The sequence below is a fragment of the Lepus europaeus genome, chromosome 4 (assembly GCF_033115175.1).
Source record: "Lepus europaeus isolate LE1 chromosome 4, mLepTim1.pri, whole genome shotgun sequence".
NCBI classification, from domain to species: domain Eukaryota; kingdom Metazoa; phylum Chordata; class Mammalia; order Lagomorpha; family Leporidae; genus Lepus; species Lepus europaeus.
In genome coordinates, this window is record NC_084830.1 from 119070223 (window position 1) to 119089141 (window position 18919).

At 43.8% G+C, this 18919-nt stretch overlaps 1 protein-coding gene across 3 annotated transcripts in view; it reads left to right on the forward strand.

Annotated features, from left to right (window-relative positions):
• Window positions 1-7467: 7467 nt before the first annotated feature.
• Window positions 7468-18919, forward strand: part of GABRB2 (gamma-aminobutyric acid type A receptor subunit beta2) — a 316460-nt gene continuing 305008 nt past the window's right edge. For all 3 annotated transcript variants that reach the window (XM_062189679.1, XM_062189681.1, XM_062189680.1), the window contains exons 1-3: window positions 7468-7544; window positions 7679-7770; window positions 8792-8859. In XM_062189679.1, the coding sequence (XP_062045663.1) occupies window positions 7468-7544; window positions 7679-7770; window positions 8792-8859 (237 nt within the window). The remainder of the gene's footprint in view (window positions 7545-7678; window positions 7771-8791; window positions 8860-18919) is intronic.

Sequence of the window (18919 nt, forward strand, 5' to 3'; positions counted from 1 at the left end):
CCGATCTGAAGCCAGGAGCCAGGTGCTTCCTCCTGGTCTCCCATGCGGGTGCAGGGGCCCAAGCACATGCCCTCCCGGGGCCACAGCAGAGAGCTGGACTGGAAGAGGAGCAACCGGGACTAGAACCTGGCACCCATATGGTATGCAGGCGCCGCAGGCGGAGGATTAACCAAGCGAGCCACAGCGTTGGCCCTAGATCAACTCTTCTTGGAGATGGAGACACCCGAGCTTTTTAAGACCATCATGTGCTCAGTCCTCTGGGCTTTAAAGAACCCTTGACACATAATATAAAGCTTATTAGAATGTGCATTTTCTAAATTAAATTTTGTATAATTATATAACTTGCATTACATTTTATAGTCATTTAACTAAACATTAACTAATTTCAACATTGTGATTTCTTTTAAAATTTAGTGCCAGTATGTACACTTCTTCAGAATTCCAACATTTATGGAAGGCCCTCAAAAATGCTTATAAATCCTACTCTAACTGTAGCATCTAAGTGGATACATAATCCTGGTAAAGGAGATTTGGAAAAGGCCTCCGAGAAGTATGACCACCCTTTAAACTCCACCTTACGCTTTGATCACCAATCAGAGGCCATTCATCTCTTCCCCCTCTCCAGGTATTGAGAAGTAGTTGGTAAAAAAAACAAAACAAGGCCAGTGCCAAAGCTCACTTGGCTAATCCTCTGCCTGTGGCGCTGGCACCCTGGGTTCTAGGCCCAGTTGCTCCTCTTCCAGTCCAGCTCTCTGCCGTGGCCTGGGAGTGCAGTGGAGGATGGCCCGAGTGCTTGGGCCCTGCACCCGCTTGGGAGACCAGGAGAAGCACCTGGCTCCTGGCTTCAGATTGGCTCAGCGCCGGCTGTAGCGGCCATTAGAAGAATGAACCAACGGAAGGAAGACCTTTCTCTGTGTCTCCCACTGTCTATAACTCTCTCTCTGTCTCTCTCTCACTGTCTAACTCTGCCTGTCAAAGAAAAAAAAAAACACACAAAAACGCAGGAAAAAAAAAAAAAACAAACAACAAACCTTCCTTACCCTTCCATCCTTTTCTAGCAGTGGGGAAGTGGTGTTTCATTACTGCTAGGAATGCGTGTGTGAATGTGATTATCATCCCCAGGGTGTCAGAGCTTAGGTAATTTCCTCATGTAACAATTTTACCTCCATTTGAAGCCTCTCTAATTTAATTGTGTACTTTGAAGCACACTTTTTTTTTTTTTTTAAATATTGCTGAGGATCGATTAATCCAACCTGGTGCTAAAAGACATACCCCTTCAAAAGATGGCCAGTAATTCATGTCTCAAAATTTCCTATCGGTCATTTGATTGTTAAAGTGCAGGGATCCTCTGTCCTAAGATTTAATTTCTGTTACATTAACTCAGTAGAGACAAGCTGAGAACTGTAAAGAAGATAGTCTACAGGCTTTTCCTTTACAAAGTCCATGGTTATCAGGAAGGACTTGAGTCCTTTAATATTTCTTATAAATTTTGTGACCTTATTTCTAATTTCTGATATAATTTCTAATATATTCTGATATAATTTCTAATTATGTGAGCTCTCCAGCTGTTCACAACAGCCAGGAGAGTGCTCATTTGAAGTCAGGAGCTTGGAACTCAATCTGGGTCTCCCATCTTGAGGGCAAGAACCCACCCAGTATGCTTATTAGCGAAAAGCTGAAATCAGAAGTGGAGGTGGGACCTGCACCCTTGCACTGCAGTATGGGATGTGGGCATCCCAAGTGGCATATTAACCAGTGCTCCAAACACCTTTCTCAACTATGTGATATTACAGTTACTTAATTTCTCCTCCTGTTTCCTCACATGCAAAGTGGGAATAAAATAATAAACATTTAACAGGCATATTGTGAGAATTAACTAAATTATGTATAAAACATTTGGAACAGTTTCTGTTACATAGATTTTATTTTATTACTACTAATATTTTAAGTACATTAAATGACCTATATAAGAATTATGGTGACCAAAAATTTTGCCACAATTTAGATTTACTGTTAGTATTACTTGCTAAAGGAGAATCATGACTCAGTGGGCATGAGATTTTCTAATTCTGCAGAGTAAAGTCATATTAAGCCATAAGCCATAGTACAGGATTTGTGATAATTTGAGAGCATTTTTTTTTCTAGTATCTGTGAAGTCAAGGTTTGTAAGACAAAAAAGAGACTTTTTGACAGGCATAAGGGGAAAAGATTTGATAAAATGTAAACTACTTTTGGCATATCCTTTATCACACATAAGTAAATAAAAGTGCATCTATAAATAAGATATAAGAATTATTATTTAAAACAATTATTATTTGTATATTACAGTAAATCTAGGAAGCCATGAACTTGACAACACTTTATTAGTAAATGGCTATTTTGTGCTATTGCATGTACTGAAAGTAATAAATATACACACACATATGTATGTGTGTATATATATATATATATATATGCTGAACTTACTGTTATCTCTGACTTTTCCCCTATGCTTTATTATTGCTCAAATTTATACTCATTATTTTTTTAAAAAGATTTGTTATATTGATTTGAAAGGCAGAGTTAGAGAGAGATAAAGAAATCTTCCATGTGCTAGTTCACTCTCCAGATGGCTACAATAGCCAGGGCTAGGTCAATCCAAAGCCAGTAGACAGGACACAGGAGACAGGAGCTACTTCCTGGTCTTCCATGTGGACACAGGGCCCCAAGGATTTGGGCCATCCTCTGCTGCTTTCCCAGGCACATTAGCAGAGAGCTGGATTGGAAGTGAACAGCTGGGACTGGAACCAGCACCCATTTGGGATGCCAGTGTCACAGGAGGTGGCTTTACCTGCTACACAGCAACACTGGCCTGTCTGCTCATTATTTTAAAAGACTTCAATGAACAATTAAAACTAATGTAGCCTTTACCTGTTTTAAAAATAATTATATATACAAACAGTTAAAAAATTCAGCAAAACAGGTAGCCCACATTCTATGAGATCTCCTCGAAAATCATCATTGCTGATACTTCACCAGCCTACAAGTACCTGGAGTACTTGTAGGGCAACAGTCAAAAGGCTATCATTTCCACCCAAACAACTGGGTTGTGTTATTTTCTATTGAAGAAAGAAGGTGACGGAAGCACTGTGATTTATCTTTTGAGTTTAATAGTATGAATATGTAACACTTCTTTAAAAAGTTAAAAATATTTGCAAGGATTTAACACAATTGACTATATGTCATGTTACACCTTTTATTTCTGTGATGGTTCTTTCTCACACTAGAGTATATAAACTTCAAGTGAAATGTCTGTCCTTTCAGTATCTCATCCCTGGTAGTTTTCTTTTTATAAAAAGTTAAAATTTATCTGAAAGGCAGAGAAGCACAGAGATGCACGGAGGAAGAGGGAGAAGGAGCAGGAAGGTGGAGAAGGGAAGAGAGAGTTAGGTCTTCCATCTGCTGGTTAACTCCCCGAAATTTCGACAGCAGCCAGGGATGAGCCAGGATGAAGTCAGGTGGCCGGAACTCCATCAGGTCTCACAAGGACCCCAAGTTCTTGAGTTGTCCTCTGCAATCTTCCCAGGTGTTTTAGCAGGAAGCTAGATTGGAAGCAGAGTGGCTGGGATTCCAACCATTGCTCTGGTAAGAGATGCAGATGACACCACTAGTGGCTTAACCTACTGAGCAACAACAGGGCCCCCCTAGTGCTTTTTAAATAAGGGTTGACAAAGAGTAGGTGCCCATGTATTTACTGAATAATGAATGGCTATTATAGTGAAGACTAATGGCCAATGACTAGTGACTTGTTTTTTCTTTGCATTTATATGCTTTGTACTCCAAGATGATTTGAAGCATGACCTCTTAAGAATCTTTACATTTTCCTTCTCGCCGAACATCTGGGATGCTGGAAGATTCTCTCCTGCAACTGACACACCTCCATGTTCCACATTTTGGCCTCTTTCTAGGCAGTCTTATCAGCAAAGTATTGCAGAGAGAGTCCAGAGTTGGCTCTCACTTTAGACATAAGTTGATCTTAGGTTTTGTAAATGTATTTTTAATTATAGTAGTTACAGTTATTGTAAGTGATACCCATGGTTTGTTACTGAACAGAGAACACAAATAATTCTTTCATCTTTTCTCATTTTGATTGCTGCTTGGCTCAATGTATTTCCTTCTTAATCTTACATTTTAATTCCCTGGAAGTGTTTGCTCCTTTCTTCTCAGGCTAATCTATACTAATTGCACTATATTTACTTCCACTCAGTCTTTACAGATGAATGCCACTACACCTTATTTAGGCGCTAGTCCATTCATTACATTCATTATACCCGATTCATAAAAATGCTAATATTGATTTGTCACATGTCAAATGCCACACAGACAAATGCCACCTTATGAGCAACGATCCTCTGGGGAATATGTATTATTTTTCTTATTGTTCCAGAAGAGACAACTAAAGCTTCAAGAGGTTAAATGACTTTCCCAAGTCACAGAGTTAGTTTGATCTGGGTTTGAACCCAGAAGTTTACCTTCAGTTCCTTTATGCCCTTTGCTTGCACAGAGCCCTTTTACTTGCTGAGATAAAAGCTCCTTGCTTTCAAAATGTACTTGTTTAATCACTCACTATTACTATTATATTATTATTACTATTATTACTATTTTGGATGAGTGACAGTTTTTTGGTTGGTTCTGTTTACTGAATTTTGTTCTCTCAACTCAAGTTGAAGTGGGTCTGGGAAGAAGAGACCGGCAGGGTGGAGTGTACATTGTGAGTAAGGGGTGGTCGGAAGGCCAGCCCTGTGTTGACAAGTGTTTAAGAGGGAGCGGAGCTGTCCCTGGCTTTGTCATTTAGTTCCCTGGGCCTCATGCTGCTCTGTGACTCCTCTGGGGACAGTGTGAGAATCCAAACTTTTCTTTCCTCCACATTGTACTTGCCTTGTGTGAAAGGATTACCACTCTTCATTTACGCGTGAAGAGAAGGAGAATCAGCGCTTTGCTTGAGCCATAGGTCTGCGTCAACACAAAAGACTGCAGAGCCGAGACCCTTGGAATGTCCATCCCCTCAGCCTCCTCCTCTTCCCTCTCTGTGGCTCTTAGGTGCCTGGAGGGAGGCGGCGCTGTAGACCTGCCTGGTGTTCACCACGCAGTTACACCTGTCTCTGCGCTAGGAACTCCCTCCCTAGGTGACAACTCCAAGCTCTCCCTTCCCGTTCGCCCTGCAGCCCTGCAAGCAGTCGGATTCCGCCCTCAGAGCCCTCCCGCCTCCACACTTCCCTCGTCTTCCTTCCCCCAGGCTGACCCTCTGACCCCGGCCGGGCAGGGGAGAGGTGGTCCGAGGTTGTGGGTCAAGAGTGCGGCCCAGGCGCCGCCCCAGAGCAGGCCCCCGTGCTGCGGTTCCCTCGAGCCCTGCAGCTGCGCCCGGCGGGGGCAAGCTTGGCAAGCCTGGCACGGCCCCGCGGGCGCGCGTGGACCACTCGGCCGGCCGTAGCCAACATTCTGGCCGCCGAGCACCATCCGGGGCGCTGGAGGCCAGCGGTCGGGAGCGCTGGTTTGGAGCTGCAATCCTGGTCTACCTCTTGCCACCTGAATGACCTTGGGCAAGTTCCTTGGCTTCGGGGCGCGTTTCTCAATCCATAAAATGGGGACGCTCAGGGGTAGCTAAAAGCCAGCGCTGCCGGCTCGGGGTGGGCGGAACAGGGTGAACAGGAGCCGCTCAAGGGTCTTAAGCCTTGAGGTCCATCCAGAGTGCACGTGTAAGCCCCGGCTTTTCCAGCTCTCCCCCGGCACAGGGTATGGAGTCGGGGAGAAGGAGACGGGGAACTCCTGCCCTGCGCCACGTGCCCTCTTTCTGCCTCTGCTGGACCAACTCGGGGGCCCTCGGAGCCGTGTCCCGACCCGGCCTCGCAGCACGTCTCTGCCTCCAGCGGAGCCTTGGGTTCTTTTGTGCACGGAATCTCTCCGTCCTCTCACTCCACGCCCCAAAATTGCCGCCTCCATTGGGGGGGGGGTTCTCGGTGGCCGTGGTGAGCCCGGTGAGGTGACGCCGAAGGGGCAGCCCCCGGGGGGAATGCGAACCCCGCCAGGTCACGGGCCGGAAGGACGAGGCAGCGCGGAGAACGCGAGCCGGCGAGCTCGGCACCCCGGGCGGCCCCGGGGCCCCTCCCCAAGCTTCCCAGGGACCTTTCGGACTCGCTGGGTGCAGAGGCGCCGTCCCAGGCCAGGCCGCGCCGCGGCAGTGGGCGGCACGCGCGGGCGGGCGGGCGCGTGCGCGGGGAGTGCGGCGCGGGGCGGGGGGCGCGGGGCGGGCGCCCGCCAGCACGTGGGTGCGCGCGGCGCGCGTGCGTCCAAGGGGCGTGGGGCGCCGGCCCGGGCGCGTCTCGCGGCCACCTGCCCTTCGCGAGCCCTGCGGGCGCCCACGCCCTGCGTCTGCAGCACCTGCGCTAGGGCCAGGGTCGCCGGGCTGCGCCGCCGCGCGCCCCTTCGTCCCCGTCGCCCCATCCCAGCCCCACCCTGTCCAGGAAGGATTTCTCGGTGCAGGATCCGGCCGAAAGCTGGGGAGCCGGCGCTGCCTCTCTGCTCCCTCGCCCCCGCCTCCCGTCCTGCTATAAATAACCGGGACCAGCGGGTCAGGAACGTCACACGCGGAGAAGCCCGGACCCCGTGGTTCACCTCTCTGGGACCGGGGGCAGGGGTGAGGAGCAGGAGAGAGGAATTGCTCGTGAGTAGTGAAGAAACGCGGGCTCCCCGACTCCGAGCACAGACCCGGCATCGTCTTTGCCTTCCTTTCTTCCTTTTTTCCCCCCCATTTATCCGTTTCTTCCTAATTCTCCCCCCTCCCGCCCCAATCTAACGGGCTGCTCAGCGCGGCTCCCATTGGTTCCTGCGAGCCCCCCGCACCCCCTAGCACAACTCCCACCCCCCCCCCCCGCCACCACCTACGTCTCGCCCCAGGCGGGGGCTGCCATCCACTGAGGAAATAAAGTTCAAAGTCCTCGCCCCCTCTGCCCGCGAGGCCAGAAGTGGACTCCCACCACCCCACACCTCCCCTCGCCTCCCCTGAAATCCCAACCTGGGTGTGCATATTAAGAACACACACACACACACACACCAAAACACCCCAGACCCACACCCCGCGAGGTGCACCACTGCCTCCTGCAACTACCGAACTTACCGGGCGCTGTAGTTGTTTTTGTCTTAACAAAAGGACAACACCAGACATTTTACTCTGGCTGCTCCTGTTGGGTGACTTTTCCACAACAGTCAGATATGTGTGTATTATGCAGATCTGTGCTTTCCCCTTTTCCCCTTTAATTTTTTTTTTTTTTTTTTTAAACAAGGAAATCTCGGTGCCCGGCAGCCGCCGCTGCCCCTTTGATGTTTTGGTTCGCCGTGCGCATGCGCCTCCCATTAGAATTACTGCACTGGGCAGACTAAGTTGGATCTCCTTTCTTCAGTGAAACCTCAATTCCATCCAAAACTAAAGGGATGTGGAGAGTCCGGAGAAGGGGCTACCTTGGGATCTGGTCATTCCCCTTGATAATCGCCGCCGTCTGTGCCCAGAGGTAAGTGGACCCCGCGCTGCCTTTTCCTTCCTCACTTTGAAGGGCTCGCTCCGCATACCTCTGCGAGCAGGAATGCCGGAGACTGCTGTGCCCGCGCCCCACTGATGCCTGTTTACTGTCATTTCTTCCCTTAGTGTCAATGACCCCAGCAATATGTCGCTGGTTAAGGAGACGGTGGACAGGCTCCTGAAAGGCTATGACATTCGTCTGAGACCAGATTTCGGAGGTAATGGAGTTGTCTGACAGAGAGGAAACAGCCCGGCTGTAGCCCAGGCTGTCTTCGGAGCTGTGTGTGTGTGTGTGTGTGCACTGTGCGCTCTCCCCAGTTGTAGGTGCATGTGCTGTGCCGACTGTGTCCCTGTTTTACCATACTGAGAAACTGAACCAAACTTGAGCCGATTTGTCACTGCCTGGCGCTTGGGTGGTCATTCCGTGAGGGCCCTCGAAGCGCGTGCTTAACGGTGACTGCTGTCCTCTGGGCTGCACGGCTATAAATTCCGGGCGTTACTGTCTGCTTCTTTGCAATACGAGATTCTTAAGTTTAGTCGGGGCTGTGCCCAGAGAGACTGGCTTACCGAAGGCCATAGGGAACATTTTGGAGGATAAGATGGGCAGGCAATTGGTTGAGAGGTAGCATTAACCCCCTGTGCCCGCCTACTTTGGAAGAGTTCTTCTGGCTAGGTTTAAAGTGGCTCAGGTCTGGACCTCATCCAGCCTTGCAAGCCTCACAGCGTGGGATACGGAGGGGCAGGACTAGGGTGGCAGAGCTGGGGGAGGGGAATGCAAGAGAGTAAAGAGGGCAGGGGAGGAAGGACCTTTCTCACTGCAGTCCTAGATACGCTGCTGTGCCCATTTTATTTTGCTTCACCCTCTTTGGAAGCTTAGAGAGTTAAAACCTGGCCACAGAAAAGGGCGTGGGAACAAATGAAGAGGAGAGGGTTTCAGCGGAATATGTAAACCCCTTGGGCTGGAATGGTTCTCCAGCTTCTGTGGGTTGTATGTGTGTGCAGTGTGAGACATCTACGTAAGTAGACAGAGCTGGGATCTCTGGTCCATGAGCACACGTGTGTGCACAGTCAGAAGAGCAATTCCTAGAAGCGTGAGTGTCTGCCACACTTTTTACACAGGAGCAGGGGATGGAAGAGTTAGGGGGTGAGCAGCACAGAGAGGTTTTGTGCAGGGAACAACTCTGGCTAAGAATGAATGAAGTTCTGAGAAATCATAGGGCTGGCTGTCTTGCTTTTCAGGTCCCCCTGTGGCCGTGGGAATGAACATTGACATTGCCAGTATTGATATGGTTTCTGAAGTCAATATGGTGAGTATTGAGGTTTTTGGCTGTATCTCTCCCAGATCTTCGTGTGGGGGTATGGAGGAGGGAGCCAGATGTTCATGGTGGAGTGGCCTGGGTAGGTGTCTTGTGTCTGTGATGTGGAGACCAGGGCAGGGGATTTTACCTGGGAGTCTACCATGTTTGAGTTACAGATGTACACTTTCTGGTCCCTAAAGTTTTTTCCAACCTGGTTCAGAGGAGACTCCAAGATTGGTGTGGAGTGAGTAAAATGTGTTACACACGTTCACGTGTAAAACACAGCCACATGCAGGAGACTGCATGCAGAAGAAGCGTTCCGAAGGCTTCATAGGAAACCCAGTTCAGCAAGTGATTTCTCTTGGTTTGGAGTGGGGTCAGGGGATGAGGGAGATGTTTTGATGTGGCTTTTAACAGAATATAACCTAACTGCAACTTAGAGGCTGAGCACATGACTCTGGGATAATGACACACACTTGTTGAGTTTGGGACTGTCTCTGCAGCTAAGGGCAACCTCCTTCCCCATCCCTATTGCTCACCACCTCCTGTCCACCCAAATACATTTTTTTAAAAATTGGCTACTATGTCTCTAGAAGGCAAATTTTGTCCCTTGTGGTGTCTCCAGTCACTTTTGCGATGTTATTTAACTCCTATCCTAAGTTAATGCAGTTTATTGACAGCAGCACTCCTTAGTGGCTACCTACTAGGATATGGGGCAAGTGCTGAGAGAAAAAGCCTGTGTTCTCCAACTGGGAACCACTTGTGGGGGGTTTGCTTCATGCAGGAGCGCCCCCTGCTGCCCATTTGGAACACTGCAGCCGCACAAGGCTGACAAGTGCCCCAGATTCCCCACTTTACTTGGGGGGCATTTCTCCATTGATTTTTCTTCTGTTTTTGAGTTTTGTCCTATGGAAAAGTCTCCCTAGGCCTTACCACACTTTCATGTAAAATTCTAGTGTTGCTTTCACTCCTGAAAGCATACAGCACATTTCAAAAGAATTGTTTTGGCATTATTGTTCTGTCAAGAAACTGAATGAATTATTAAAGGGGTTGCAGTGTGTTATCTTTTAGGCAAAACACTTCTGATCAGGTATCAGGACTTGAAAGTTAGCACACTTAATTCATTAACTCAAGAATGCTGAAGTACTCAGTTGAATATGTTCTCAGCAGCACACAAATTTCCATATTTCCAGAATTCGAACAAGGAGTAAACTCAATTAACCAGCATAGTCCTTATGCATCGTCCAAAGATAACTGGTAATCTTCAGGTATCACAAGAGTCTAGGGACTATTCACCCATTTTGGCAATGTTTTAATGTGACGTGTTTTCATGTGACGTGAATCTTTTTGTAGTGAAGTTATTGGGAACATTGTTGTCAAATAGGATATAAGCACAGACCAAATACAACATTGAGTGACTCAGAACCACACATTTCCCACACATTATGAAATTCCCCTGTGTGAATAGAAAATGTTTCTTGGGAAACTTTAGCTTCTTGAATATACAAATACTCACATTAGTAGTATTTGAGAGATCTTGTATCATTTTATATTTTGGATTTCAGCATAAAGATAGAAAATGCCCCAAAGCCTCCAAAGTCCAGAGTACTGGAATCTGATTGAACTTAGATTTGTTTCTAAGTTATACAGAAGTTAGCATGGTCCTACATGGCTGAATCAGGCTCTTCTCTCTTTCATGTTGTTTTATATTCATTTATGTCTTCCAAGTTTTGCTGTACTACATTCTTCTTTAAACCATCACCAAAAAAATGGGATTTTATGGAAAAAATAAGAAAAATCTAGAATCCAAAGAGATAACAATGGAATCATTACTGGTTACTACAATAGATAAGATAAGAACTTGTAAAAATTGTTTAGTAATAGAGTTTTTTTTCCCCTCAAGTTTTGTTCACTTTTTACCTTCAAGCAACATTTTGGAGAGAGATGTGAGGTGGACACATGCCAAGACCTGCTGGTCAAAATAGAGATCCACCTAACACGAGGTGTCATCACTGAAAGTTATTTACTGTTGCTGAAAATCATGGGAATCATGGGATGTTGAAAGTGCAAAAATAAATTCCAGGTTGTAAATGGGACAGCATTGCAACATTACTGATTAGAACCAAGTGTTAAAAATTCCAAGCCAGATTCCTTTCTTAGCCTAATGCTAACACCCATGGATCTGTCCAAATTTTAACTTGTTAAAAATGAACTTTTTTTCATTTCAACTAGCAGTATTTTGTTTTGTCTTTTAAAGATCTATCCATTCATTCGAGAGTCAGAGTTACAGATAGTGAGAGGGAGAGACACACAGAGAGGTCTTCCACTAGCTGGTTCACTCCCCAAATGGCTGCAGTGGCCAAAGCTGGGCTGATTTGAAGCCAGGAGCTTCCCCTGGGTTTCCCACATGGGTGCAGGGGCCCAAGCACTTGGGCCAACCTCCAGTGCCACCTCAGGCACATTAGCAGAGAGCTGGATTGGAAATAGAGCAGCCAAGATTTGACCCAGCAACCACATGGGATACCAGCACCACAGGCAGAGGCTTAACCTACTAAACTACAGTGTTGGCCCCTCAACTAGCAGTCAATGAACTAAAATTAATCCTTCAAAGAAAACTTTTGTGATGTATGTAGCTTTTTAAAAAAATGTGATTATTGTCTTTGAAGCAACAGATGAGAAATCCTGTCACTGGTTTAAATAATAAAGGATCTTGGTTGTAGTGTATTAGGCCTCATATACAGGTCTAAGAGACTTAGGATATTTTGATTAGATTCAACTCTGAATGACTAATTAAAGTGAAACCTTGAATTGATTAATACATATATCTTTGCCTCATTATCCTTTGTGGACCCCAACTTCTGGCTGTTATAACTTTCTCTTAGAGCACATTTTTCTTTGAAGAATGGTAAGCACCAGAGCATTTAATTTGCCATTGACTCCATTGTGCTGTGGGAGTAAATGTCCATGTCTGTGTGATGTGCTCGTTGTAGATGACAGTGATGGAAAGAGCCTGAATAGAATCAGGAATCTAAGGTGCTAGTTGCACTTCTGAGGCTTGGTCACAGCCAGAGTATGTTTAATTTCCTCACCTGTTAAAAAAGAGAAGGTCCGGCCGGCGCCGTGGCTCAACAGGCTAATCCTCCGCCTTGCGGCGCCGGCACACCGGGTTCTAGTCCCGGTCAGGGCACCGATCCTGTCCCGGTTGCCCCTCTTCCAGGCCAGCTCTCTGCTGTGACCAGGGAGTGCAGTGGAGGATGGCCCAAGTGCTTGGGCCCTGCACCCCATGGGAGACCAGGAGAAGCACCTGGCTCCTGCCATCGGAACAGCGCGGTGCGGCGGCCATTGGAGGGTGAACCAACGGCAAAGGAAGACCTTTCTCTCTGTCTCTCTCTCACTGTCCACTCTGCCTGTCAAAAATAAAAAAAATTAAAAAAAAAATAAAAAATAAATAAATAAATAAAAAAAGAGAAGGTCCTATTCTGCCCATCTCAGGTGGCTACCAGAATGTATAAAATGCTGTATATCAATGCATGGGTGTTCTATGAACATAACTAACGAAGTCTGAATACCAGGCTAGCACTCCAGAGACCCAAGGTGTGCTCCAGTTGCTGCTTTAAGTGTGTTTGGTTGGGTAGTTGTCAAATAAGTTTCATTTTCCTTAAATTTGAAATGAGAAAGGATGTGTTAAGTTGATGTCCATCACAAGGTTACTTATGTTTCTGGGTTGCTTCATGATAGTAGCTCTGTTGAGTATGAAGAAGTTCCAGGAAATTTCAAAAAATCTAGAAAAATGTAAGGAAAATGCAGAATTCCTAAATGAAATGGAATTGTGTTTTTATTCAGGAAGATGGGGATGGATTCCCAGCTATGCAGTTCCGGTGACTGTCAGTCCTTTAGGAGAATGTGATTTCAATTCGAATGCTCCTTAGCAGACAGCTTGGCTTGGGAATGATGTATTTTTAGAAGTCTTGGTTAAATTGGCAGGAATCTTTTTGTTAAGATTCTTTGATGAAAAATGCATTTAAAGATTCAAATTTGGCTCTGAGGATTATGGATTGAAATAGCTTTCTCTTCATTTAAAGCAGATTCTTCTCCATCTTGAAACAACACATTTGCCAACCAAAGAGTGAAGCAATATTTCACTTTTGAGGAAAGAGTTCTAGTAAACACATATACAAATTACCTTTTTATGGAAAAGCAAATGGAGAAAAGTGCTTCCTTTTTTTAAAAACAGATGTTTCTTGCATCACCAGCTGCACAATTTAAAATTCCACTCAACAAATACTAATTTAGCAGCTACTCTGATTCAGGCATGTGTTAGACCTTATGGGCAGAGCAGTGAAAAAAATCCAACCTGTCCCTAGACCTCAAGAAATGTAATATTCAGGTGTTCACCTTAAATTCTGCCTCAGGTTCTTATTTTTTTCTCAAAAACCTTTTCTGAGCTGCAAAGTAAGTGCTTAGTGATCTGTCTCTTATCAATTATTTTGTCACTTGCTAATTTCACCATTCATTTGACATTTTGTATTTTGGATTGCATAATAGGTTTCATATTTATTCTTTCTTCATGATGTCGACAAATTACATCTAATCAGAGTCATAGTGTCTCTCCCTATGTGGTTGTTTTCTGTGTACACGTGGTTGTTTGGATATTTGATCCTGGTGAATGCCATAAATATTAAGGGAGTCGTTTATTTTCATAGTAATGCATTGTTCATGACACAGTGTTCTATATGTTTAGATAGATGCAATCACAGTCCTCAGCTTCAAGCCATTCATCATTTAAACCATCAAATACACAAAACCCCAGTCTAGGGATCTTAAGTGCTTTGGAAGAGGAAATACTCAGGGCATAGTGGAGATGTAGAGTACTGGTGTGTTTCTTGGAAATTAGCTAGGTGGAGAAAGGTGTTAGAGATCTGTTGATGTTCTAAACAGAAAGAAATGGCATATAAGAGGATAAAACACAGGAAAGCACATGGTATTAGGGATTTACAAAGGATTAAAAAGGCTGGAATACGAGTGAGAAGGGGATAAAGTTGATGTTGAAGCCATAGGTATTTATTAAATGATATGAATACAATTTTTATGCCTTGCTTGTGATTTTAATTTCTATCCCCATGGTTATTGGGCTCTATGAAAGGATGAATTCTCAGTAGGAGAATTGCATCAGGAGCTCCACACCTCTAGAGAGTGATACTGATGTATGGTAGATCTGTTGAAATGGAGCAGGACCAGGGGTTGGGAGATGAGATAGAAACCTACTGCATTAACCCAGGAGGAGTTGAAGGAGCTAAGACAGGAATTAAAGTAGAAGATCAAAAAACCAGGGTAGTTAGAAAATAGAAGTGAGAGGCCTTGGTGAATGCAAATTTCTAATGGTGTTATATGTTAAGAGGAAGACAGGAAGGACAGTTGAGGTAGGAAGGATGGGACATGTGAGCAGACAGTGAATTCAATCTGAAAAATGTTAATTTTTCTATATACATGGATGTTCCACGTGGACAAAACCAGTAGGTGATTGGAAAATACAAGCCTACAGTTGGGGATAAAGTCATGACTAGAGAGATGAACTTGAACATTGTCAGCCTATAAGTGGTACTTAAAAACTGTGTGAATGGATGAAATTTAAAAGGGGAAATGAGAAAATAGCTAAAACTGGAGGTCTGGTGAGCACTATAATTTAAGAGCTGGAAAGCTGAAAAGGAACCCACAAAAGAGATGACTGAGTAGCTAGCTCAGTAGTAATCAGAGAGTTAGTATGAGAACCTCTGTGTAATAATGTCTTAGAGGCTGAAACAAAAACTTTCCAAAGATATAAATGGTCAGGGGCGTCAAGTACCATAATTGCCAGTTGAAGTAAGTCATGAGATTTATCTACTGATGTAATAAATGGAGCTTATTTGTCAAATATAGCTGAAGTCAGGAGCCAGGAGCTTCTTCTGGATCTGCCACATAGGTGGTAGGGGCCCGAACACATTGGCCATCTTCTGCTGCTTTTCCAGGCATATTAATAGGGAGCTGGATGGGAAGTGGAGAAGTTGGGACAGGAACTGGCACCCATATGGATGCTTGTGTTGCAGGTGGCAACTTAACCTGCTATGCCACAACATGAGCCCCATATACTGCACTATTAAATATAGCAAAGCTATTTTTTTATCATTTCCATGTTTTGGTTTAACTGTTGTTTGTTTGCATTCTTGATTTTTTTGTGGAATTAGTAGGTCTATGAAATAAACAAATCCTCTGTGAGATTTTCATGTTGTTATTCTATTTTTCCACTTTGGAAAGATACCTTTAATTCATTAAAATTATTTCAACAAAATATTTTATTCAGTGTGTATTAAATATGATGTGATTCCTCTCCTTGAGAAACTTCTATTTTATGTTAAGCCTACTGAGCACACTCTGAGCTAGTAATAAGAGAAGATTTGTTTAAGGTCTTTAGGAGTTGAAGATGGCTGTGTCATAATTTCTTTCATTATGAGTAGGTTCTATTCATTAAGTTGTCTAGTAATTTTCCTATTGCAAATCCTGTCAGGTAACCATTAAGGCCAACAATTTTTGGTAGATAATTGTCATGAAATCTTGCCTGGTACCTGGTAGATATTCATGAAATTTAGACTGAGTCTCATTTTATTTAGGTTGAGAGTGGACACTATATGAAAATCTGTTGCAAACAAATTTTTGTGCTTTCTGGTAAACTGCTCATGCAAACAGTTTTCTTAAAGATTGTTGGCATTTTTTCTTCTCTTTTCCTGTTCTTCCTTTCCTCTACCCCACATAATAAATACTTAAATTATAAAGATTACATATTTTTTTTTAAAGATTTATTTATTTATTTGAAAGTCAGAGTTACACAGAGAGAGGAGAGGCAGAGAGAGAGAGGTCTTCCATCTGTTGGTTCACTCCCCAGATGGCCGCAACGGCCAGAGCTGTACTGATCCAAAGCCAGGAGCCAGGAGCTTCTTCCAGGTCTTCCACGCTGGTGCAGGGGCCCAAGGACTTGGACCATCTTCTACTGCTTTCTCAGGCCATAATAAAGAGCTGGATCGGAAGAGAAACAGCCAGGATTAGAACTGGGGCCTACATAGGATGCCAGCACTTCAGGCAAGGGCATTAACCCGCTGCACCACAGCGCCGGCCCCAGGATTACGTCTTTAGAAGACTTATTCCATCAATTTTTAAACACTATGCCACTTGATAGTGCTAGTTTATAAATCTATTTACTTTTTTTTTTTGTATTGTTCTGTGTTTTTTGGTTAACTTTTAGCACAAATTTGTTACTTTTGCTTTCTTGGTTCTTTAGACAAAGTTCATGCTTGAGTTTATTTATAGTCTTACCTGGAAACAAAAAGCAGAAGAGGGAAGTAGCTTAAGTTTCATGTTTTCAAAGTAGCCCCCCCCCCCAATTTTTAAATAGCTAAATATTCATGATAATTGCCTCAATAGTGTAAATCTAAGAAAGTATTTTTCTTGGGGTTGAGGGCTTACTTTCCTAGAGGACATTTGTTTTTTGACCATTTACGGTAGGGTGAGCCTGACTGCTGTTTGTAGTTTGGTACAGACAGTTACCTTTTGTGGAGGGCGTTGTTGTGTCTTGAAGGTGCTAAGGGCATCCATTCTAACTGTCTACCTACTGGATGTCAGTGGCGCTCCCAGTGTTGAAACTGTGGAAGCCAAAAATGTCTCCACAAATTGTAAATGTAGTCTGGGGAACAAAACTATCTCTATTGTGTAAAAAAATGACTTTTTTTCTTATTAAGTCGTATGAATGAATGCAAATGTTTGATGATATATATATATATATATATCATTGTAAAAATAATTTGAAAATATCAACAAACATCAAAGGCAAATGTTATCCACGTCCTCATTTATTTATTAAAATTGTGTTTTAATTAGCACATGCCACCTTCTAGTTCTTGTCTATTTCTTTGTTCATATTTTACACATTACATGTAGTAATTTTGTGGATAAAATAGTCTGTTTTCACTAAACAAATCTTCCTTGAGTATTATTATAGTTTTCTTGTTGAAAAAAATACATACCATTACAACCATCAGTGTTTGTTTTCCCACATTATATAAAAACTGGGCTTATAAGAACTTTCAGTAATCTTAGAGACAAATGTAAACATAGGAGCATTTTGACAATTTTCCATTCATTAACTATTTTTTAAAAAATGAATCTATTTAATGCATTTTATAGATTATTAGTAGTAAATAGCTGTATGTTATCTGAAAATAAAGGAACATAATATTTCCTTTTACATATAAGCCATGAACAAAAATAAGCAAAACATATGCTAAATAGTGAACTGGATTAAAACAGAATGGCAGTCTGTTGTGAAATTTCATGCATTCACTTCACTTACATGTGCACAGCTACTCTTCAACCTGTTTCTTTCTTATTTTATTTTATTTTATTTTATTTTATTTTTGACAGGCAGAGTGGACAGTGAGAGAGAGAGATAGAGAGAAAGGTCTTCCTTTGCCGTTGGTTCACCCTCCAATGGCCACCGCGGATGGTGCGCTGCGGCCGGCGCACCGCGCTGATCCGAAGCAGGAGCCAGGAGCTTTTCCTGTTCTCCCATGTGGGTGCAGGGCCCAAGCACTTGGGCCATCCTCCACTGCACTCCCGGGCCATAGCAGAGAGCTGGCCTGGAAGAGGGACAACCGGGACAGAATCCGGTGCCCCGACCGGGACTAGAACCCGGTGTGCCGGCGCTGCAAGGCGGAGGATTAGCCTGTTGAGCCATGGCGCCGGCCTCAACCTGTTTCTTTCTTGATGTTACTCAGAGTTTTCAAAATCACCTTACATCTCTGGATGACATAGAAATACTTTGAAACAGACTAAAGAAGAAAAAAAAATAGATGGTTTTGCTTTAAAAGATAAAATTATTTGATGCTTTGAGTTGTGCATTTTGTTTGCAAAATATATATTTTGCTAAAGTAGGAGAGAAATGGGTTTATATTTTCCTGTCACCATTTATATAGAAAAATATGGATGTTGAATTTAGACTATTGGTGCTTGCTGCTGTTTTGTTGTTGTTGGTAATACTCTGTTGGCATTTATGCTGTCACGTCTCATTTCCTTCCTCTATAATTTGGCACCTACTGCCCATTTGACTGCCAAAAGGTCTTAACTTAGAAGTAATTGTTTGGGCAATTAAAGATGAAATGACTTATCTCTTAACATAATAGCTATAATTAAATTAATGAAGATTTTAAAGGTGAATCTTCATAAATCTTAGAAAAGTGACACGAGTAGGTCAAAGAGGAAGATTAGAAATTTTGAGATGTATAAATGTATGGCCAGCATTTGCATGCATCTTTAGTGCCTCATCCAAGTCTAGGTATTAGGAGGTGCTGAACAAATATGGATTGAATTTGTTGGAGGAGTAATTGAATATTAGGCTACCAGTAAGTATTTATCAACTGCTAACTTAACTGGAAATATACTGGTTAGGGTGTGTTGAAGAAGCATATGAAATAGTTCTTACACATGAGTTAAGGCTTTTTTTTTTTTTTTTTGACAGGCAGAATTAAACAGTTAGAGAGAGACAGAGTTATAGACAGTGAGAGAGAGAGACAGAGAGAAAGGTCTTCCTTCTGTTAGTTCACTCCCCTAATGGCTGCCACGGCCGGCACTGCACTGATCTGAAGCCAGGAGCCGGTGCTTCCTTCCGGTCTCCCATGCGGGGGCAGGAGCCCAAACACTTGGGCCATCCTCCACTGCACTTCTGGGCCACAGCAGAGAGCCAGACTGGACAAGGAGCAGCCGGGACTAGAATCGGGATTGCCGGGACTAGAATTGGGGGTGCTGGCACCACAGGCAGAGGATTAACCAGGTGAGCCACGGCGCCGGCCGAGTTAAGGCTTTCTTTAGACTCTGACTGTTGAGGAATAACTTACTATTTTATTCCTTTTAGTATTTTTTTTTCTACTTAATACCATTGGTTGAACTCTTTAATTAACACACAATTATTCTTAGGTGTTTAAATTTAACTGAAATGTGATCCCTGTTAAATATGAGAGTGGGAATAAGAAAGAGAAGAGATGTACAG